The 23,542-nt window shown below is 39.8% G+C and overlaps 1 protein-coding gene across 1 annotated transcript; it reads left to right on the top strand.

The window, feature by feature from the left end:
* Positions 1-758: 758 nt before the first annotated feature.
* On the top strand, positions 759-17,939 carry LOC140943188 (calmodulin-binding transcription activator 1-like). The gene is made up of 12 exons (XM_073392261.1): positions 759-1,107; positions 4,274-4,341; positions 5,978-6,017; positions 6,774-6,872; positions 7,299-7,370; positions 8,016-8,139; positions 8,869-8,906; positions 9,807-12,202; positions 13,330-13,957; positions 14,210-14,284; positions 14,727-14,947; positions 15,527-17,939. The coding sequence occupies exons 1-12, from the start codon at positions 982-984 to the stop codon at positions 15,543-15,545; spliced, it is 3,906 nt and encodes a 1,301-aa protein (XP_073248362.1). The 5' UTR covers positions 759-981; the 3' UTR covers positions 15,546-17,939.
* Positions 17,940-23,542: the final 5,603 nt, after the last annotated feature.

The following is a 23,542-nucleotide window of genomic DNA, read 5'->3' on the forward strand; positions in this document are numbered from 1 at the left end:
CATTTTTTGGTCTGATTTAGGGTCAGGATTTGGATAACCGGGCGGCACACCCCCACCAAGAATTCCCAGGAGCTCAGGAGTACCCTTCCCCATACCCCCATACTCTGGGTGACATGTTTTTTTCTTTCTAACAAATTCGGGATATTTCGCAGCGAAGTCGCGGCTGCGAGGCTGAAGCGCCGGAAGGAGCCTCTCGGTAGCATTATCAAATTTGCGCACGGGTTATTTCATCCCATAAAGTACAAACATTAACCACAAAGGACTGCAAAGGACCGCAAACGAATATGCCGAAGAACGTAGGATCTATAAAGACCTGATCAGCAAAAATGAAAAGAAGACATATTAAATTCTCTGGGTGTTGAGAGTTCAAGGTCAGGGCTTAAATCAGAGTGCGCGGATATTTTTCATCAGAACTTTCTCTGGTTGTTACGCCGTACTGACGAGCCCCAAAGAGGGCGAAACAGCTGTCTATGGCTACAATCCCGCTGTGTTTTGAGTTCTTTCGGTGTCGTGTTGATGTCTTGAAGAGTTAATTTTCACGTAGTACGATCAGCATTGCATTATTCTGCTTGCAGAATTTAATATGTCTATTTTACCCCATGACTGCAAAATAGTCCGCTTCCGGCTGACGTTCGTCGTTCAAAAACGCCCACGTCGCGCGTGCTTGTTACAACACACTCTAGTAATTTTACTTGACGCTGCTGTCTCTTCGCTTGTCTTTCAATCGGGTTTTGATCGCAGGCTCAGTTCACCGTTGCACGGGAAGGTATGGCGGCAGGTGTGTTGTAGCGAGAGAACAGGTTATTTCCTCCACGACTTTCACGTTGTCTTGCAATAATTATGCCCCTGTTAATTTTCATAAGCCATATCCTAGCATGAGCACAAATTGGTCGTGGGATTGCAATCTGCGAAGGGATGTCTTCGTCCCGTTGTCGTGCCGGGTATTAAATTTGGCGGTGAAATCTCCCTGGAAATCTAGGAATGACAGCGGAACACGAATTTAGACAGCAGCCTAAACCTTCTGAGATCGCTTTGCCTGACAAATTAGCGAAAATCAAGAAAGCAGATGACTTCCCGGCCATAAAGTACAAGTGGAACACTAATGAGGTACGCTTGATTTTAGTTTATGACTAAATATTTTTGGAATGAGTTGTAGACTTTGAAATCGGGACAGACTTAGTTTTCTTTTCTTGTTTGCATATAGTGTCAATAGGACGTTGTCAACGATTTTATTTTCTATGAACGCTGGACTCTTGTTCACATTTTGGTCTTACCCTTTGGGAGTAGTTACGTCGTGAAAATTGTTCATCAAGTTTAATTTCTAAAATCAAATCATTTGAGGCATAATCGTTCGTATGTGACGGCCAAGTCAGAATTAAAAAGGTTTTCGACTGGCTCTTATTTGTTTATTTTTTGGAGGTTTCCTCTAGACGGTAAGACGTGATCTCTCATTAGTATTTCTTTTGGACAAGGCCCAGTGTTAGATGAAGAAAAGAAGCATTTGCGTGTCTCAAATTTTATTTTCTCTCAAACGGAAAACAAGCTGTAGAGTGTAGATTCGTGACATTATTCCTTGTTTCGTGTCCACAAAACCAAAGCTCTAACATGGGGGGTACGGCGTTGCTTGTCGGTCTTAAAATATTATCCTTACTTTTTTGTGTTTTAAATATATCTGTGGTATTTGCTATAAAAACAGCTTACGATATTTTATCTTAAGAAAACATGGACATGTTTGAATACGGACTTGTTTTTGTTTCCACTTATAGTCGTTTTGAGGTCGAATAGATCGTTTTCTGTTCAGAGCGCATATTTTTCCTTCCAGAGAAATTTGTATAGATAGGTGGATGCTGTGAAAAATTAAATTTGACGGCATAATTCCATCCCTTCTTTTCAGTGGCACTGTCATGCAAATTTGTTATCTTAGAGATGAATATTTTATTGGAAATCTTTCACTCTTTGTGGAAGGCCTTTGGCTAATATAGCTCACAGAAAATCTTTTTTGCGGAGATGTAATCATGAAACCATATCATTGTCTTGGGACTATACCTTCCACCTAAAAACTGTCACAAGTGTAGTAGATGAATTCACCAAATTGTGAAACTGAAAATGTTTGTTTATTTCTCTAATACTAGTAATATCCTTTCCACATGCATACAGATTTATTTTTCTGTCAAAAATAATATTATTATTTATTATTAATGTAAGTCATGTGTTGGTAACTTTCCATGTTATATACTACAAGACTTCATGATTTTGCCCAGCATATTTTGAGAAAAAAAAATAATTACTTGATTGATTACCCTTTCTTTAACATATCTGTTGAAAATTTTATGGAAAAGCAATATCTTTTTCTTGATACATCTTTTGTAGGTAATTTATTGTTGTTTATAATTGGCTTTGTCTGTGCAAACATTCCAGGTGAAAGGGAAACTTTAAGAACTTTAAGGAAATCTGATTCCAGCTTGTTTTCAAGCACCAATGTTATCAAGTGTGTTTTATAAACACAAAACCAAATGCTTTTTATCTCAAGAGATTCTGACAGCTATTGTATAAGTGATCATTAACAAGATTAAGGCCATATTTGCATAGCAACATACCTTTTAAGGTTTTGTTTTGCCTAATTTCTCAGTGGAAAATTTGAAATTTTAAAACCAATTTCTGTTTGCTTTGAACATGAAATTTTTCTCTTTAGCATAACAAAGATGTTTTTGAAAATTTATCATGAGTGATTTCATTTAGTAATTATTTTTTGTTTGCTCAGATCTTAGTACTTGTAAACTTAGAAGTCAGCTTTTATCATTCTGTCACTGTTTTGTACATTATTTTCTTGAAACATGTTTTCTACCTAAAATGTTTAAATTTTCTGATTGTTTTCCTTTAGAAAATTTTATTGCTTCTCTGTTCTGAAAAGATTGCCTTAGGGGAAATAATTTTTATGTCTACATGATCAAAGTATTATGAGTGGAAATCAATAATTCAGTGAGATTTAGCAGTGGAATTAAAAACAGTATATAAAAAAAGCCATGTGCAATGTAAAATGAGGCATATTATCTTTAAATTTTGGTATGGAGGAAATGTGAGTCTGGTCAGATTGCTGGTCATGTAGATCAGTGGCTTACCTTAATCTGGGAAGAGTTCACTCTGGCACTCTAGCCACTGGAATAAATGGCTAAAATTATACTGTAAATAAGTTATTTATAATGTATCAACCAATAGACAACTGGGATAAGTTATTGGTATAAGCTGCTTTTTGGCACTGGTGTTTCCATGTAGAGCCTGTTCTGGAAGAGTGAGTCATCTCTAGACACCATAATCTGTCTCAATGCAATAATTATTGAACCTTGTCTTGTTGTTACCTTTCTTTACCAGACAATATTAATTTCTATAAGCTCCTAGCCCCAGTTGTTCAAAAGCTGGATACACTATCCACCAGATAAATCGCTATTCAGAGAATAAGTACCAGCCAGGACACTAATATTGCACAAGATAGAGACTTATCTGGTGGATAGCGTTATCCACCTTTTCAACAACTGGGGCCTGAAGATGCCCAACTTACACAATGCTACTTCTATTAGTGTTCTCTTGGTAATCAGTTAAGTATGATCAGTAAAGTGAATTGGAATGATAAACAAGGAAGTACATGCAGTCTATGAATGTTGTTATAAATTAAATCTGTTGCCGATAGTAATGCGTTCCCTAAATTCCCTGAAGGGTACTTTTGCATTCGAGCGCCATGTTTAAAATTCAGTTTTGAGCTAGCAGTTGACATGAAGAGAAGAATTGAGATATAGAAACCGAAGACCCGGAGACAATTCACGCTAGTCGAATCATTCTGTTTACCATTCTGTTAATGCTCATGATGTAGAAGTGAAAAGAGGAGAGCCCGATTTTGACGCGTGAATGGTGAATAAACTTGAAACGTTAGAAAATACAATAACAACAATAACAATAACAACAAAACAACGACAATAAATGTTCTACCACTAATTCCTTTTTGCATATACTGAGTGCTATTTAAAGTAAGCCACTGAATAATCAGTTCATGGAGGAATCAGTTGCTTTGTTGTCTCTTTTAGGGAGGTAGTAGTCTCTTACAGGGTCCATAATTATTGCTTTCCCCTCTTCTTAATCCATGCCGGGATTTGTTGTCCTTAATGTTCCATGCTTGCAGCATGATAAATTTCAGATCCTTTTCACATTATTTCTTGCAAGGATGACAAAGAACCAGAAGATTTAAAATATTCAATACATGTTTTTTTTTTATTATTTTTAGGAGGTACTTTCCTTGCTAACAAGTTTGAGCAACCATGATGCGTGGGTAACAAGAGAGGTTGCTGACAGGTAGCTACAAATTATTTGCCTGTACTAATGAATTAACTTAAAAATAGATTGGTACTGAACTTTAATTACGCAGGCCATGATGGTGTAATGCCATGTTTAATTTGTATTTTTTTTTTTGGTTTGAAGCATTTTGGAAAAGAAATAATTGAAGTGTAAGACACGTATTACACAAGGCTTCTGATGTCATTCGATAGTACCATTTTGTATAATTGATCTCAAATTTCAGCCAATCACATAATTCATAAAAAGTTTCAATGCTGATTTAAGGTTATTTTGTTTTGGAAACATCATGCAGAGCTCTTGAAATTTCTAATGTTGGTGTGAAACTAAAAACTATTATTTTAAGCAATAATAAATTGCTTAAAATAATAGTTAAATAATAGTTATTGATTATCATCAAGTCTCATCCTGCCAGTAGGAGGATAAGGCCTCCATGCTGTCTGACTAACACTTTCTGTCTTGTACAACTGCTTTGGCTACTTCCCAGCTGTTCCACCCAGCTTTGTTTCACTTAAGCAATTGTTTATACTTGTTAGAAATTGCACAAATTAGTTATCCCACAATGGTACTTTTTTGTTGCATAATGTGACCTAGAAATTCCTCATAATGTACTTGAAGTTTGGGCACCCTGTCAGAAGACCTGATTACAGCATACAGCATGACATTTTTGTCCGGCGACTTAATGCTGCTATCAGACAACCTTATTGGCCAAGCAGAGATTAAAATTTTGTTATGGTTAGAATTTTAATCCCTTATGAAGAGAGTGTGAAAATATTTTTTTTCTGGGGATTCTCCCATTAATGTTGACATTCTTACTTGTACAAAATAGTAACAGAATAGTTATCATCCTTGTACTGTGAACTCAGTTAATCCTAATTATTTTGGGACAAAGTATTTTTATAAAGTTTCAGATACAATAGAACCCCCAGTAACTTGAACTCTGAAGGGAAATCAAAAACAGTGCTAGTTGATGGGGGTTCGAGTTAATGGGGCCGATTGCAAAATTCAATTTGCCATGTATTATTCAGCACTTCAGTGCATAGTGCAGTGCAAATTTAACTTACACTGTATTTCATCAGAAACAGTAACATGATTAGGCATTTTTTTATGAGAAAATGTGATTTGTTTGTTGCAACAATTAAAATCAAATTGATGTATACCACTGTAGGTGACCAGTGTTAGTCTTAGTGTTTTTACCGATTATGCAAAAAGAAGAGCAAATGGGATGGCATCTGAGTAAAGTTACAAGAACCAGAATCAAATTCAGTTATCGAGGTAAATTTCAGTGAATTTTTGATCAAGGGATAGGAAATTTGGTTTGAGTTATTTAATAAGAGTTATCCGAATTCGAGTTAACGAACTAAAAAGAACTGAAAAGTGGGTTGAAATCCAAGGGAAATTGGACTTTGTTTGAGTTGGTGGAGAGTGCGAGTTATCTGAGTTCAAGTTATTGGAGTTAAGCTGTATTAATTTAGAAACATTACGCTAATAACAAAGCTCAGTATTAGAGCTGCATACTGTTTAATTATTCATATTGCTCATATTACACTGTAGGCTGTGAAATAACCTGCACAAAGAAAAGATATCCATGTATGTACTGAAATGTTTATTATTTTTGTGTCTTGATTTCTTTTAGGCCACAAAATGGATCTATGTTTCTTTTTGACAGAAGCAAGGTTTGTAGGGCATGCTTATTAGGAGAATTTGTTTACTAGCTGTCAGAAAAATTTGTTGGAAATGTTGATTTATAAAATGTGGAAATAATATGTCACAATTTTGAGCTTAGCAGACAGGCAAGATGGGTTCATCTTTCCCACCTGGTTTTCTGATCATGCTACAAAATCCATCCCCTCAAACTTCCAGCCCTGAATCCAGCCATAGTAAAAAAAGTCATACAGTGTTGTACTGTACCTGTGCTATTGAGGGGAAAGGCTTAGAAGTACACTGTTTGTACACTGTACAATTGAGTCATTCTTAAACAGACAAGGAAACACTCCAGCTTTTTACCCAAAACATGTTAAAATGCGTGAAAGCAGTGAATACAGATATAAGTGTTACATCTTCCGTTGATGGTCATGTAGTGGCGTGTAACTGCTATTGAAACACAAAACAGCTTTCATAAGGTCCTAAATGGGGTACTAATGAAGCGAAGACCATTAATTGAAGGGTCTTGTTATTTATGTGAGTGGTTTACAATGTATCTTCAGTTAACTTATATGGGTAGCTCTGTCCCCTTATCATTCTCCATGACCCCTATTTTTGGCAGAAAAGGGGGTCCAGGGTGTTCCCCAAGTAAAATCTCCTCATATCAACACTAGTTATGGGTAGTGTTTTGTGAAATGTGGTTATCTTATGGGACATGTCCATGAAGGAGGGAGTGATGGTTAAAGTTCTTGATGCCACATTGTTAATCTGTGACCTTTCTGTCTCAGGTCAAACATTATCGCAAAGATGGCTACACGTGGAAGAAAAGAAGATCAGGAAACACAATCCGAGAAGATCACACACGACTGAAGGTTGAAGGAATTGAGGTAATAGTTAAATTACTGCCTCAGAAACATAGGAAGGCAGATACTAGTTGGATACCAACTGCTATATAAATGACATCTGCCATTAAAATAAACTACCAAAAAACTGCCTTGGAAGGAAAAGGCAAAAGTTTTCAACTTCACAGGAAAGTAGTGGATTCGCCTTTTGTATCATATATAAAAATTATGCAGAACTAGAAGGTTGTCATCAATAATGTTGCACATGCGAAAAAATGTTTGGTGTCGGTGTTACCTGTAGAGTGAAATTTTTAGAGTTAGAGAGGTAATTTTGCTATGTTCTTTCAATATTCAGAGCTGAAGCTTCTGTTAGTCACTGAAAAAATAGAATATGGTGGTTTTCAAGAATGGATTATTTGAATTTCGAGGATTTGTTGAGACCTTTTTCTTTATTATTTTCTGTTGTTTTAGTGTTTGAGTGTAATATACACACATTCAGCTCTGGTGCCTACATTTCATCGCCGCTGCTATTGGCTGCTTCAGGTATTTCACTTGTTTAAAATTTTTAAGCCCTAATATCCACTTACAAATTCTCCTGATCAATTTTCATGCATTTCCTTAGAGAATAAATTGAGAGAATTTAGTACTGCCAAAGACGATTCATTTAAATGGTAACAACATAGGATTTCATCACGGATTTAAAAGTAAGAGGGACAAATAAAAGACCACTCATCCTGTTGTGAGTTTAACCCTTTTTGAGTGCCAAAAGTGACCAACATCAATTTTCACCTCACAATAATTATTCATACATCATTAACAGTAAAGCCTAGGAGAATTAATAAAATCATCACCACGGGAAAAGCGCTTTGATCTTTTTACTTTCACATGGTACTATAGATTTAGTTAAGTAAGTAGTTCTAACTTTTGAGTCTCTGGATGAAATCCTATGGTGTTACCATTCAAATGAAACCTCTTCAGCAGTACTTTCACATGGTACTATTTATTTAGTATGTAGTTCTAACTTTTGAGTCTGTGGATGAAATCCTATGGTGTTCCCATTCAAATGAAACCTGTTGAGCTGAACTTTTACATGGTGCTATTTAATTTTAAGGATTTTACAATTGTGGAAATTTGGAACGTTTGTGAAATGGTTATTAATTAATATTGAAAATTGTGTATGTGTTGTAGAATCCTCAGATTGTGTTGGTGCATTACCTGAACCTAGTTGAAGAATGCAGCAAGCCCATTACAGTGTCAGTATACATGTCACCAGATAGTCATGATGATATTTCACAGCAGCTGAAAGCCATCTGTAAGTATGTGCTCTGAATATGATTCAGTCAATTCTGGTCAATTCATAATTCATTATGGTTGTGGTACATGTGACCAATTGTGATGGGAGTTGGATTGCCTCCTTTGTTTGTATGGAATGCAATAGGGAAAGGGTTCATGCTTTTTTTCATTTGTGCCCTCTAGCTTTTAGGAGAAAATAGTGGCACTGTGAACATACTCTGTGTCTTCTATCTTTCGTATTTGTGGGCGACAAGAGGAGCCCGCAATCCTAATCTCCACGTTGTTATTACGCATGCGTCGCATGTATGTAGGCAGCATTCGTTTGGACTTCCAATAAGAACGAATGGAATGTACAGAACGCACTTTGATCACGCGCGTTTGGAAATTCTATCACTCGTTATCTGATAACGCGTACGCAAAGCACAGCGCTGGAGAAAAAGCGTTTTGACCCTCGATCGTTGTCGCCCTTTGGTTATTACTAGTTTAATTGTAATTATCTGACAGTGTCTTCTTGTAAAACAAGACAGCACTGTTTTCATGTACAGGTTTTAGCGACTCCTCCTGCTGTTCCATTAATGTGTTGCTTCATTACTCCAAAAACTTTCATGGCCATTTTAGTTCGGAAATTAGCCGAGAGATTGAATGCTGTTCTAGCCACTCCTATAACGGCTGCTATTAAACTGAAAATTTAAGGATGATTATTTAGCCAGCTCGGAAAAAAGTGAGTAAAATTTGTTTATTTCCTTAGATTCGGGTGTTTCTCAGGATGTCAAGCCTGAAGTCACGGTAAGTATTTCCAATCCCAGAACCAGCCAATATGGCTGTTATCAAACATGCGAAAGGATATCCGGTTTATTGGCCAATGTGTAGTTCCAGAAAATATCCATACCCCCTGACGGAGGGCACTTTTGCTTTAGTCCCCCCACCCCCTTGAGGTTTCCATTCCATGGGGTGCTTGTCGTACCCACTACCTCCTGGAATTTCCGTGATTTTCCATCTTGGTGGGAATCTCCTGGAAAAAGCAAACAAAACGTCGAGAAAATTAAAATACCTTATTGGTACTATATTTCGCGCTTTTCGTAGTTGTAAAGAAAATTTAAATACCTTATTGGAACTAAATTTCGCGGGTCTTTAATTTCACAATTTTTTTACAATTAAATTATTGCGAAAAGCGCGAAATTAAAGACCCGCGAAATTTAGTACCATTGAGGTGTAAAATTCCAAAAGTAAGCCCCGGGGCTTATATTTTTCAAAGGCCCTTTTTGAGGGGCATATTTTTGGAGGGGCTTATATTCGGAGGGGCTTATCTACGGAGGGAAATTTGCGTCTCAGAATCGATTGGGCGAGCCTTATCGTTCAGTGGAAGTAAATTTACCGTTTTTGCTTTGTTTTACTTTGTATTTGAGGGAAATTTTACAAGTACGAGCCCACGGGGGGCTTATATTTGGAGGGGCGATTTAACGGAGGGTTTTTTGCGTTACCGGTTTGGGGGGCTTATATTTGGAGGGGCTTATACATGGAGGGGCTTATTATTCGGAATTTTACGGGGGTATTTTAATTTTCTTTACAATTGCGAAAAGCGTTAAATAGACCCGCAAAATTAAGTACCAATAAGGTATTTTAATTTTCTCGACGTTTCGTTTGCTTGTCTTGACAGTAAAATTGCACAATGTTTATCTTTCGCAGGTTTCCGAGGAGAGCCCCCCTGCCTCACCATCTTCATCAGAGGAGGGCGACACTTTGTCTACCAAAGGCAAACAACAACAGAAACGAAACAAGGCCATCTACAAGATCTCCATTTCTCCAAATAAAAGCCTACAAGCCGTGCCACAAAATGATAAATTAAGCCTAAAGGTGATGAAAGTCACTAGAAATGAACAAGGACGCTTAACTGTGACGGGTCATAGGGAGGGGTCACCTTCCTTAGACGAAGACAATTCTTCATATGAAGGCAACGATTCTTGGAGAATAAACGAACGCGGTCAAAGCATGTGCCAGTCAGTAGTTACATCAGCAAGCACACGTGATAATCACGTGTTTGCCACCTGCGCGCAGAATTTCTTTAACCAGCAGTCTCCTAGAGACGTATCCATACTTTCTGCCGTTCCTATGGTAACGAATCCACCAGTGTCGGCTTTATCATGTCCGGTTCAGAATACGGTCAGCACTACAACTGTAACTACGGCATCAAATTCTCAGTTTTCTCAACAAAATCATGCGTCAAACGCGATTTCAATTAATCCGCTCTCGAGAGAGACGTCTTCTAACTCTGGAATTCAGTGGAATTCAGTCTTTGTTCACCCACGTGTGGCGGACTTAAGTAGCAGTCCGTCTAGCGACTATGGCAGTTATATGTCTGATGCCGGCACCCGGCTTAGCTTCTCAGGATCCGACTCTTTGAGCGGTGGACTAAGTGCTCAGAGTTTCCCCGACTCCGACCAAGCTATGTTTGACGGCCCGTTTCGCTTACCTCTTCCGGTAACCCGAGATTGTCCGCTAAATTTCGCTGATTCAGCAAAAAGTGATCAGGGTTTGTCGCAAGGGATGTGTTGGCTGGGTGATTGCAGCCCCGGGGCATCCCAGTCTAGTGGCAATGATGTGCCAGTTGATACGACGGATTTTTCACCTCTTGAGTTGCTCGGTTTTGATGACATGTTTGATTGTAATCTGAGTAACGTGATACCGGAATGCCTTAACTCACCGCCGAAACAAAGCGAAAACGTTGCTGCAACGTCCGTCGGCGAGAATCTCCATCCTACTTATTCCACAGCTTCAAACACATCAACACAATCGTCATCACTCACGCTCAATTCGTTCTCTACAGAAAGTTTAGTCAGTCAACCACCAGGGTTCCACGGCACCACTTCCGGTTTGACATCGACAACTTCGTACGTGTTCGTGAAACCTGTCAGTCCGGTAAGAAACACCGTTGTGACGTCATGTTTTGTCAGCGTTTCCAATAACATGCCCTCGTCATCATCCGGGGTATCGGTTAGTAGGGCTAGCACTCATTCTCTCGCCGGAGGCCAACGGGACAGCAATGAAGTTACTGTGCCCGACATATGTATGACTCCGGTGGTTTCACAGCCTACATCAAACCAAGTTGCTCATGGCTCATCTGCCAAGACAAACTCAAACCATCAGTCCTTATCAAGTGACATAAACAACAACACTTCACGGCCGATTGATGCTGGAGAAACTACGACTTTCACTTCCTCTCCGCATCCAAGAAATCATGTCGTACCAGGCTCTGCGCGCATTACGGATTTTTCACCCGAGTGGTGTTATCCCGAGGGAGGAGCTAAAGTGCTCATTACTGGTGAATGGAGGACCGAGCAGGGCGTCTACACGTGTTTATTTGACGGTTGTAGCGTGCCTGCGATCTTGTACCAAGCAGGCGTTTTGAGATGCTTTTGTCCGTCACATGACCCAGGCCTAGTCACTCTTCAGGTGGCTTGTAATGGGTTTATCGTTAGCAACGCATGCGTGTTTGAATACCGTGCACGTGATTCGCCGGCGGGCAGCTCCGGCTGTCACGAGTGGCTTACCACTGATAACGACCGGTTTAAACTTGCTTTACTGGATCGCTTGGAGAGACTGGAGTCTAGACTCAATGCAAGCCAGACAAACAATTCCGAAAATCAATCTCAAGGAAATCAGTGCATGACATTCGAAGATCGCCTCATCGCTGCTTGCGAGATTTTTCATCGCTCCCATTGCCCCATTAGAAATCTAACAAAGATCGAGAAGCCATTTCGAGGCATGACACTGCTTCATTTGTCCGCTGCCCTTGGTTATAACAGACTCGTTTGTACGCTTCTCAAGTTTTGGCGTGAAAGCCAAAGCGCGCTAGTCAGAGACGAATTAAACCCTCTCAGAAAGGACGAGTTTGCGTGTACGCCTCTAACATGGGCATGCGCACTGGGATGGACAGACGCGGCACTCATGTTGTTAGAGACAGAGCCCAAGGCGTTACTGGAGCCTGATGCTCGCGGGCGTATGCCACTGCAGCTGGCAAGAGATCGAGGTTTCCTGGATGTAGTGGACATTATTGAGGATTCTGTCACATCTTTTCCAAACAGGTGGGTTTATTAAAAAAAACATCAGCGAGGGACACAAGTGAGGGTATCACAAAGTTAGCTATCACAAAGAACAACAATAGTTTATTCAATACGAAAATATTTTACAGTTATGGTACCCACAATTAGCGGAGCCATTCTATGTGGGAAACAATACAGTAATAGTCTCCTACAAATAAATACAACGTCCAAAAGCCGGGGGAAAAGAAAGTGAATTCAGAGAAAGTAAAAAAAATGTAGCACAAATGGAAAGAATAGTAGTAAATGGTAAAACTAAAACAAGTACGATAGTAAAAGAAACTATGGATAGAAGGAAAGAAAACACATAAGCTGAATAAGGCCCGGTTCAGACGCCGTACTTTTCATGAGCCGAACCTAATACATTGAATTAAGTACATGAAAAGTTCGGCGTCTGAATCAATTAGGAACGCCTGTTTCAATTTGGAACGGCTCACCCGTTCTTTTCGCCTAGCCCGGCCGGGAATTTCGCCTTTGGATCGACTTTGGAACGCCTTTGATTCAGACGCCGAACTTTTCATGTACCGAACCTAATGCATAAATTCTTATAACGTATTTTGTAAGCAGTTTGACCAAAATGCGCATTTTTCGCCTTCTGAATTTAGTTCGGGTGGAATTAAGATCGGCGTCTGAATCAATTTAGCCGGTCTAAATAATTTGGGTCGGCCTTAATTCGAATTAGGTTCGGCTCATGAAAAGTTCGGCGTCTGAACCGGGCCTAAGGAGTTCACGTAGGAACTGGTAATGGCACTCATATCAACATACACCTTCTCAGTATCCAAGACCTTGAGCAGTAACTTATGTAGTCTTACGCTTGAAAGGGTCTTTTCCACTGTTCTTGTGACTTAAGAGGGATTTTGTTCCAAATTCTTACACCACTTCTAGAAAAAGATAACAATGGTTGATTGAGTCTATATTTACGGACATGAGAATTACACGTAGTTGACTTAAACTGCGTCGGTCAAGGGAATTTTTAGGGATATCGTGAAGCTCATAGAACAAGTTGTTTAATAAGCTTTTTTTTCCCTCCAAGTTGGTAGTGAAACTTGGCTTCGTATGCACTTCAAATTACTGTTGTTAATATTTCGTGGTTTTTTTTCAATTTTCCACAGGAACATTTTTCTCGGTGTGGGCCATGATTCAGACGTCACCTCATCACCAATGGCCTCATCTTGCGAGAGCTCTCCTCAATCTTCCGCCTTGGCCCCTCAATCTCGTATCCTTTTGGCACCTCCTGTGCACACCACCATGGAGGAGCGAGCGGGCTCACCGATGTTTGTTGATGAAGATGAGATGGAACCACAGTTTTCAAAAAAGCCAGGAAACACTTTGGCAAAAACTTTAGTACATATTCACTCCATGATTAGCGAAGCCGAACAAGAAGCCGAACTCGGTCATCGTATACCCGGGCATTTATCACCACTTCACGAAAATACCGAACTTGTTACTGGTTCTTGGAGCTCCGCTATGAGACTGCGCACTTTCAGTTCGGCTTCTTCCCAGTCCTCTCCTCTGACGCCTTGCTCTTCCAAATCTTCACTCTCTCCAGGCTCTCCCGGCTTTCTAAACTCTCCCCATTCTTCACCCGTCGGACCGGACACAACAGAATTCCAGGAGTTTATTTACAGTTCTCGTAAACTTCTGGAAAGGGATTTGTCTGATCTCACGCTAACAGATCGTGAGCAGTGGGAACTATATGAAGCTGCAAAGATAATTCAAAATGCTTACAGGAACTACAAGGTAAACTCAGTATACCCCCTCCCCCCTCCCCCTCCCACTCATCACCACAACCCCTTCGCTCGCTGATGTTTTTGCCACTAAGGAGCCTGGTCCCAGGCTAAAGTGTCACTCCAAAGCATGAGGGAATGAGGGTCGGGAGGTTTAGGACTAGGTATCTCTAGCAACAGCTCCTTCCCTACCCCCTCGCGCACCGCAACAACTACAACAAATGTCTTACTGGCCTCTCTTTTTGTAAATTCTTGTTCTTTGTAGACAAGACGTCATCAACAGGAACAAGAAATAGAGGCGGCTATCTTGATTCAACATCATTATCGAAGATATAAAGAGGTAATCGTCCTTCCAAAGCTCTGTTCACCCTTTACTGGCCCAAAACCTGAACAAGTTTGAATTGCACGGCTATCGCCTGGATATACTAGAGAGCTTTACATTCTGAGAGGAGGACGACTACGAGTACGAGATTTTCTCAGTATTAAGTAGTGCACGCGCGTGAACCAACGTCATTTTGGCGGGAAAACGTGAGAGCTGTCGTTATTAACGTAGCGGGAAGCTATGGGTATGCAAAACCATAGATTGCCTCCAACCTAAAAGAAAACGTTTGTACATAGTATACCCAGGAACCCACTTCTTGTCTCGACCCTGTACTCTGGCACCCATATCTTGCCTCAATTCTCGAGTGGGTACTTGAAGAAAGGGTGGGCGCCGTGTCCTGGCAGCAAGTGTGAACCCTACCTAAGTAGTACATGTTTTTGTTTTTGTTTTTTTTTTTCAGTATATCGCGTTCAAAAAGATGACACGAGCAGCCCTAATCATCCAAAACCAATATCGCACTCACCGTGAGCACGAGAGGTTCAAGAAAAGCAGACGAGCGGCAGCCATCATTCAAAACACATTCAGAAGTTACCGGGAACGACGTCGGTCCACGCAGAGGCGGAGGGAACAGAGACTCAGCAAGCGACAGGAGGCGCGATACATACAAAAGGCATCCAACAGGTATTTATACCGCTTTGTCCAAGGTCGTATTTATACGTCCTCTCCTTTCAATAGTTTTATTTCTTTCGGCTGCTCATTGTTTTCGTCCCTGGTTGTTTGAAAGGGTCTGAGAAGGAATAATGTCAAACGCTGACCTGAAAGTTTTTCAAGGAAGTTATCGAAAGTTACATCACAAGTTGATGTTGTGTTGTGACGTATTGAAAGAAGCTGTCATCCCAAACTCACTATGATGGCGCTTTTTTAAAATTGGTGCATCTGTACTAGGGTAGGGTCTTTGCAGTTAACCCAGATTACCCGGGCAAAAAAAAGATTACCCGGGCGGGGGGAGTCGCGAGTCGTCACGCGAGAGCAGCACGCAAAAGGGAACGTGAGTCTCGCTCGCTTGTTCTCTTAAGGCTCGCTTTTCTCGCCATACATGGAGAGCTTCCTAGCAGGCTAACCTGCGCTTCTAACAATTCGTTCCTAACGATTGTAAAATCATTGCATTTTGTCAAGGTTTTCGTAAATTACGTAACTGTGTGCATAATACGTAACCATATTAAAGTAGCTTACTTGCATTTAAATGTCATTATTTTGTAGATCGAAGGACAACTCCTAATACCTAGAGGAATCACGTTCGTTCACAAACAAACGAATACATTACTTCATTCATAATGGGCTTTGCAGCCACAAGTCACGAATGCAACATAGAGAAGAAGTAACTTATTTTACACGTCGTGTTCGACGACAATTACCTTATAAATATCTTTAAAATTGATAATTTATTAAATTAATTTATAATAGAAGTATAGCAAGTATAATCATGCAATTGCTCCCCTAATTCCTGCATGGATTTGTTAATATAATTAAAAAACAATCAAGGGAACAAAAGTTGAACTGGCAACTCCAAGTCATTATAATTTCCATGCACTGAACTGAACTGAACAGTATGTCGGTAGACTGCAAAATAGCTGTATTTTTGCGCTAATCATAAAACCTGCATGATATTGAAAAGAGAAATTCTCGCACGACCTCGCCTGTCCAGACTACGAACAGTCTCTTTTTTTTTTTGTTAGTTCGTCAAACGTAACGCCCGACACACCAAAATTGCCAGGCGCGTGACTGGATGCACCAAGTACCTCAAGTCTCGTAGCTTCGCCGTTCACCGCTTGCGCGCGCGCGTGTACTAACTTCACTAAATCTGAAGAAAAAGAGACTCTTCGCAGTCTATCGCATGCCCTTCCCTTTCAGGCATCACGTGACAGGTGACAGCCATTAGCAAAGTGCGATCCGTTAAAAGAGAACTTAAAATGCTTTGCAGTTGTGACTTAAATGTCGCATAAAGTATATCAGCCCATGCGTTCCTGTGAAAATTCCCTACACCTCTTGGCCCAGTGTGTTGTCTGTGTTAGTTGTATATAGTATTTTAATAATCCCCATTGCATTCAGAAATTATTTGTGAATACAAGAACTGATGCCAACATATCACATATCAGAGTCTTTTTGCCTGTAGGAATTTCCTCAGTTAGTCTCAACCTAGTTTCCCCAGGCTTTCTCTCTTGTCCCGTTGTCCGCGCGAAGGTTTATGGAAAGAGAGAGCGAGAAGAGTCTTTTTCGGCGTTAACTTTTAATGAGGTACGGAAGGGTCCGTTTTTAGCGGAGCTGAGAAGGCCTGGACTAGGATGGTGATGTATAGCTACATGCCCGTGTGATAGGAACCCGTGGGGTACTCCCTATAATAGTATATGCGGGGAGGCTCCGCCCGAAAGAGGTACCTTTTTCAGGTTTCTGGTACATGAAAGGGTAGGGATTTCACTAGTTGAAATATATGAAAGGGCAGCGAAATCCGTTTTTTTTTTCGGTCTGTAAGAAGACCAAAACGCCTAACAAATGCATTTTATGTCTGTGAAAAGGTCGATAAAATGTTCTGGTTGTGTTATTTATTCATGTTTTAAAGAGACTGCATTAACAGCAGTTAAAGGGGATGCATAGTTCCAAACTAGGTATGTGAAAGGGATGCCATTTGTCAAGAGAAGGTATACAAAAGGGGCACCTATTCCGTCAGAATTGGTATTTAGAAACGTAAGGGTTTGGACCTCGGGGCGGAGCCTCTCTGTATAAAACTTTGTTGAGTACCCACGGGGTAGGAAACTAAACTTTGTCAGAATGAGGTTAGGTGTATCATGTGTAGAACAAATTTTTTAAATTTACCATTTATTTAGAGATCCCGTTACTGGAATCGCTATTGTCGGTCACAATTTTCAGTGACCAGTACACTGTTTCTGTTTTGCTCGATGAAAGTGCAACTGTCATCTCTTTTAAATGAATATGGATGATATTACGTCCGCCGTGCTTGGCTATCATTAGCTACGTTTTTCTGAGGCCAAATTTTCTGAGAGTTTTCCTATTTCATCTTATGTTTTGTTCAAAGTCCCGCAGAAGATACTCATCATGCTAAGATGATGGTATTAAGCATCATGTTTGTAACAAACAGCAATCGGCAGATCAGATGGCAGTAGACCATAATACCATTGCTTATGTATACCAGAACAATAAGCAAATCAGTAATGCATTTTTTTCAAGAACTTGTTTGTACTTTGTACGTTTTCTTGGCATTGCAAACTACAAACTGCAGACGTATTAAATGGAGGGGTACGTAAACGTGATGTTTAATTAAACGCTCATGTCGCGCAACAACAGAAACACGTTAGGGACCTCAAGCAAAGACGTTTTTGAGCAACTCACATCAACCGGAAGTGGACTTTTCGTCAGCGGCATGGCATGTTAAGAGAAAAAGCGTTCACTTTCGGTTTACGTACGTCGCTCAAAAACGCCTTTCCTTAAGCTCCCTATTATCAGTTCTATTTATTATTATAATAATATTATCACTACATTGAAACCTTTTTGTATTATTTAATTGCCTGCTAGGACATTCCTTGCAGTGAGTGAATACTGTAACCAACCCATTCGATAAGAGCGGAGTCGGTTATAAATAAACCAATACAGTACCATGTTGGTTTTGTTTTTGGAGTCTGGGAGTCTTACATTGAGGGGTCTTACGTCCAGGAGTCTTACATCCAGGGGGTCTACGACCATGGGTCTTACGTTCAGGGGTTTTACATCCAAGGTTCTTAAATTCAGGGGGCCTAAGTCCAGGGGTCCTACAAAAAGGGGTTTTAAATCCAGGGGTCTTACATCCAGGCGCCTTACGTGCATGGGTGTTACTTCCAACAGTCCTACATCCAGGATTTCTTTCAACTAAGGATTCTTTCAACCAGGGGTTTTTACAACCAATAGTTCTTACAACTAAGGGTTCTTGCAAACAGGGATTCTTACAACCAAGGATTCTTTCAACCACGCGGGGCTTCTTACAACCAGGGGTTCTTACATCAGGGGGCTGTTATAAGCAGGGGTTCCTTCAACCAATGGTTCCCACAACGAGGGGTTCTTTCAATCAGGGCGTCTTACAACCAGGGTTTCTAACAAGCAGGGGTTCTTTCAACCAGTCTTTACACCCAGGGGCTCTTACAAACAGGGGTTGTTACGTTAAGGGTTCTCACATCTAGGGATTTGCTAGACTGCAAAACAGTCGAGTTTTTTCTCAAAATCGGTAAAGCGTCGCGAAGGAGTCTCACACGGCCGTTGCTACTTTAAGGGGTTCTTACGGTCAGAGATCCTTGCGCCCAGAGGTTCTTTTGTCTAGGAGTTTTTATGGCCTGGGGTTCTTACGTTCCGTGTTTTTACGTTCGCGTGTTTTTTGAGCATGGAAACAACATCCTATGTTTAATGAGTTAGTCTTTCAGAATTCTGGTGAGCCTTCCAGTTTCTCTCAGTGAAGTTCCATGCTCAGTTGTTCTTTAGATGTTTACCTCTTTACAGAAACCTTTCATATTCTGTAAACGGGCATTTTTTGCTAAATTTTAGTTGAAGTAGATGTTTTTTGATATTTATAATCCGGAATCCACGGCGTGGAATCCAGAGTCCAAGACTGTCCTAGATTCCCTTCCATGGGGTCGCGGCTTCTTGGGATACTTGCTTCTATATAAAACACTCAGAAAACTATTCCACGGAATTAGTTCTCTTTCTTGCGAATAACCGTTACATTCCTCCGTTCTTCTAATGAAGCGCTGGAGTGGCTATCCGTCGGCTTGGAGTAAACTTCAGTATGGATGTAACAACGATGGACTAAATGAAGCATGCCTTCTAAAACCCAAAGCTTGTTCCTGACTAAAATGACTTCGAATTTATTAGTGGGATACAATGAACACTACATAGCATTTTTGGAACGGGAAATAGCTCTTACGGGCGAACAGAAAGGCTGCGGGTAATCGACCAACAATATTGAAATTAATTTTGTTCTCGAATAAGATCCCAAATTGCTAATTGTCCGTAACCAGTTCTTGCGCGTTGAATTTAGGTTGCGTTCTCCTGTCGTCTAGCGCAATTATTGACAACGGCGTTGCAAAATTGGCACTTTCTTTAGCTAAACGAATAATGGTATTTTGATTTTGCTGCTATACTTGGAGGTTAATTTCTAGTCATAGAAGCGGTATGGATTCTCGTGAGTAAGAGTGACGACTTCACATTCTATTCAGCCTAAAATCCCACAGGTCATTATTATCGTTCATTGTCCTTTGGCTTTTTGTCGTTTTTTATTTGTGAGAAATTTCATAGGTCAGTATTGCTCATGTTAAGTTGTTTTTACTTTTTCGAATCTCATTCGAATCTTTTTTTCGCTTTTCTGGCCAGGAACTTATCGAAAATCATCTTTCTCAACTATAAAATAAATAATTAAATGAAAATAAAATCGGTTGATTTGCAGCTATGGATCCTTTGGAGAGAAACGATTAAAACTTAAAAAGGATCTTTAAAAGATGTAATCTCTTTGTTTTTCTTGCCACACTGCTTCATTTGCCATCCAGCAAGGTGTTTTCTTGGTCCCATGTGACCGTTTTCTGCAAAGAGCTCATTGTGGTTACATGCGTCCAATTTTATAGTTTTTTTTTTTACTACCAGTGGAGTTGTAAGAGGAGTTAAACGAACCTTTCAATAGTCCAGTTTCGAATTAAAAATTGCCGCTGAATATAAACATTAACGACACATTCATACAGGATTAGCCTCGACCTAAAGTAAAATATTCAGAAATTCTGGCAAGTAAGTGTTTGAAATTTGAATATACAAAATAGACAGAGTAATAAACAGGTCTTTTTCTCGTTGGAATTTGTGAATATATTACTTCAGATTGAGGCTAAGGCTGTAAAAAATGCGTCTTCACTTCTTTAATTCAGCGGTCATAGCGAACTCGAAAATGGACTATTTGCCTTTGGGAAATAAATTCAATTTTCATGAATATATTGTTACATCATAAGTACGTGCACTGGTGTTATTACTTGTGTCCAATCTCCTCTCGTTCAAAATATAAGTATAATTGACAACGCTGTATTCTCATTTCTCTTTAGCTTTTGTCGGTGAGGTTCGCAGGTACGTAAATTCTAATGATGGATGGTGGTCAGTTTTATACATAGACAATTTGGTAATACTTATCCGACGTTTAGTTAAAAAGTCCATTTCCTATTGTTTTCAATGAATAGTCCAAGGTTTATTTATATTACAGTTTGTAAAGTATATTGCCGGATTTTCAAAACTCTTACCGCTAAAGAGCGTGTTGCACCTTTATTTCCGATTTATTATTGACTAAAACTTGAATATGTCTGAAATTGACGAATAATAGTAATTTGATGTCAATGCCAGTCTTGGGGTTAATTTCTACGCACTTAATTTGAGTTGACCTGAAGACTTTGAAGAGGTTTAATTGTATACATTGACGGGCGATACTTCGAGTTTTACTGAACCTTAACGTTTGCTGAAAGGTTTCATTTCTTTTTCTTTTAGGTGTCTTTTCAAGTTCTCAGTTTTAACGTTTTAGGTACGTCATGAGTTTTGCTGTCTCCCATTGCACCTCCATTGATAGATTTATCATTATTCAACTTGAAGAGGTTTGAAAAAATAGTTGTACAATGTATTGTGATTATGTTGCTGAACTCGGATTAATTTTAACTAATAGAAGCGATATGAGTTATTTTGGTAAGAGTGACAACTTCGATTCTATCAGTCTCAAATCCCAGAGGCCGTAATTTTCATTCATTGCTCTTTGGCGTTTTAATACTACAAATACGGAATTCAACATTAAATTATTTGTGAAAGGTTTGAACCCAGGAGTCATTTCAAAAGTAGGTTGAGTTCGGATCGTCCGGGTGAACGTAGTCCTGAATAGGACTGTTGTTGTTGACAGTGACTGATGGCCTAATCGCTGTGTTACAGTTTCTTTAGGTTTGGCTAAGGACTGGTTTGCTAATAATAGTCCTCGCTACTTTAGAGGTTCTTTACGCAATTGCATAAATTGCGTCCACTGCGACGATCATTTCTTCATTTTCATTTCATTTCCGCAGTTCATATATGATTTATTTCATATATCATCAACACTCATTTCTTTCATGGGAACATATGAACCCACAATTGACCTGCTCCCAACGTCAGTGGCTTCATAGCTCAGTTGGTAGAGCATCGCACCGGTATAGCGAGGTCACGGGTTCAAACCCCGTTGAAGTCTTAAATTTTTTTTTCAGGCTTCTTTACGCAATTGCGTAAATTGCGTTCACTGCGACGATCACTTCTTCGTTTTCATTTCATTTCCGCAGTTCATATATGATTTATTTCATATATCATTAACGCCACAGGATAAGTTTAGGTTGAGTATATCACTCGCTTCATAGGTTAAATTAAATAAAGCATTGTTCATGTTACATTGACTCGCTTGTTTTGCTTTCAACTGATTTCAACGGGACCTTTGTTTACAATTGAACATCAACATTCGATGTGGAAGGAACTCGGCAAACACGCTGTCTATAGAATTTGTAGCCAAGAGCTTCTTTCCTATCTCTCCAGAGATTAAAGAAACGGATTCACGGAGACGAATGTACTTCGGCGACCTCCGTCGACGTGGTCTTCCAACCCTAGGTTTCGATGGCGCCGCCATCGAAAGTACTGCAGTGAAACAAACACTCACAGAATCAAACAGGCTCGATACCAGACCAAAATATCCAAAAAGATGTAAAGAAAAATACCAAAACAACCTATTTAGACTTTCTTTTAAACCAAGATTTAGCGAACTTGTGAAGGATTAACAAAGATTGCCTCGACACTCTGAAGGCAGCGATTTGCAACTACGCAAAATGTTTTTTCCGGAGTACAGGGAGCGCAGTGCATCTAGGCCGGAGTGAACATGGGCCTTTAGCATTCTCGTCCCCAGAGCCCATCGTTTCTTGGTCACGTGGTAGGGAAACGAGGGGCTCTGGGGACGAGAATGCTAAAGGCCCATGTTCACTCCGGCCTAGATGCACTGCGCGCCCTGGTCGGTTACAAATTAAGCCGAGTGGCTCTGGGGACGAGAATGGGGCCTTGAGTTGTTTTTTTTATTTTTCATCATTTTAATCTTGTTTCGTTTCCCTAGTTTTTAACCTTTCCATTATTGTTGATCATCTTTTTTTATATTGCAAATTGCTTTTACAAAATGTCCTTCTAACAGTTTGGCTAAATAATATTGACTTATTAAATAAATTGTTTTCATTAAATGCTCGAGGGATTCACTCTGTCTAAAGGACTAAACCATTTCGTACTTGCGGGCGCAAACAACAGAAACGTCATCATTACCTACCGATTCCTCGCGGCCCCTGTTCAAGAAAATCGAGATTTTTTCTGTATTGACTGTATGACTGTATATTTCAACTGTAAGTACTTTCCTTAAAACGCGCGAGTTACTAGAGTGCCTCCTCGTGAGTTCGCCCTCTGGGCGAAATCCCTGCGGGGGGAAAAAAATACTAGGGATTATTGGTTAGCATAGTGTGAAAAAAATATTAGCATAATAGTTTAGTTAGCTGAGTGTAATTACTGGATTAGCGGGAAAAAAAAGTGTTAATAGGCATTTGTGCAAATAATTTAGTATTTCAGTAAACTTTTTAAGCCCATTGTTGTACTAGTTAACCAGTATTGAGATTAAATCCAGGTTTATCCTTGACATAAAACAAAGAAAGAAAACTTTGGGCAGAAAACAGGGGAAATTTACAAGTTCTCACTTTAAGGTATCAAAATATGCTAAACTCTTAAAAACTCTGAATAATGTCGTGATCATTAAGCGTGACTCTCTCTTGAAGATCACTACTGACAATTAATTGCGCGCAGACGGGAAAATTACATTCAAAATTAACCTTGTACGTGTTAAGTTCGACACATCTATGTCTTAACTGTTACACGTACGTGTAAAAGAAAATATTTCGTCTCAGTTTTTTTAGTGCCATGCAAAAAGGTTGGGTATTAACTCAAGAGTAGATCATGAATCGTTTAATTTTAATATCAAAACAGGTCATGAGGTTATATTTGCGTCTAAAAATATGGGAAAGGATATTACACAAGACGAACATAAAATGTTAAGAGCGGCCGTCCGTAAATATCGCCTGGGGGAGTGCAAAACGCCGTACAGGGACTAGGCAACCTCGTGCCCAGACGTCACTCTCTCTCGATGAAAATGTGCGCGCAAAGGAAGGTGGGAAGGAGACAACA

Source organism: Porites lutea, chromosome 1 (genome assembly GCF_958299795.1).
Source record: "Porites lutea chromosome 1, jaPorLute2.1, whole genome shotgun sequence".
In the NCBI taxonomy this organism is placed as follows: domain Eukaryota; kingdom Metazoa; phylum Cnidaria; class Anthozoa; order Scleractinia; family Poritidae; genus Porites; species Porites lutea.

Bases quoted from the DNA above. Each gene is read 5' to 3' on its own strand.
- LOC140943188 (XM_073392261.1), top strand. From the start codon at position 982: ATGACAGCGGAACACGAATTTAGACAGCAGCCTAAACCTTCTGAGATC. The intron at 6,018-6,773 runs GTTTGTAGGGCA...TTTCTGTCTCAG, and splicing joins TTCTTTTTGACAGAAGCAAG to GTCAAACATTATCGCAAAGA. The intron at 8,140-8,868 runs GTAAGTATGTGC...TTATTTCCTTAG, and splicing joins ACAGCAGCTGAAAGCCATCT to ATTCGGGTGTTTCTCAGGAT.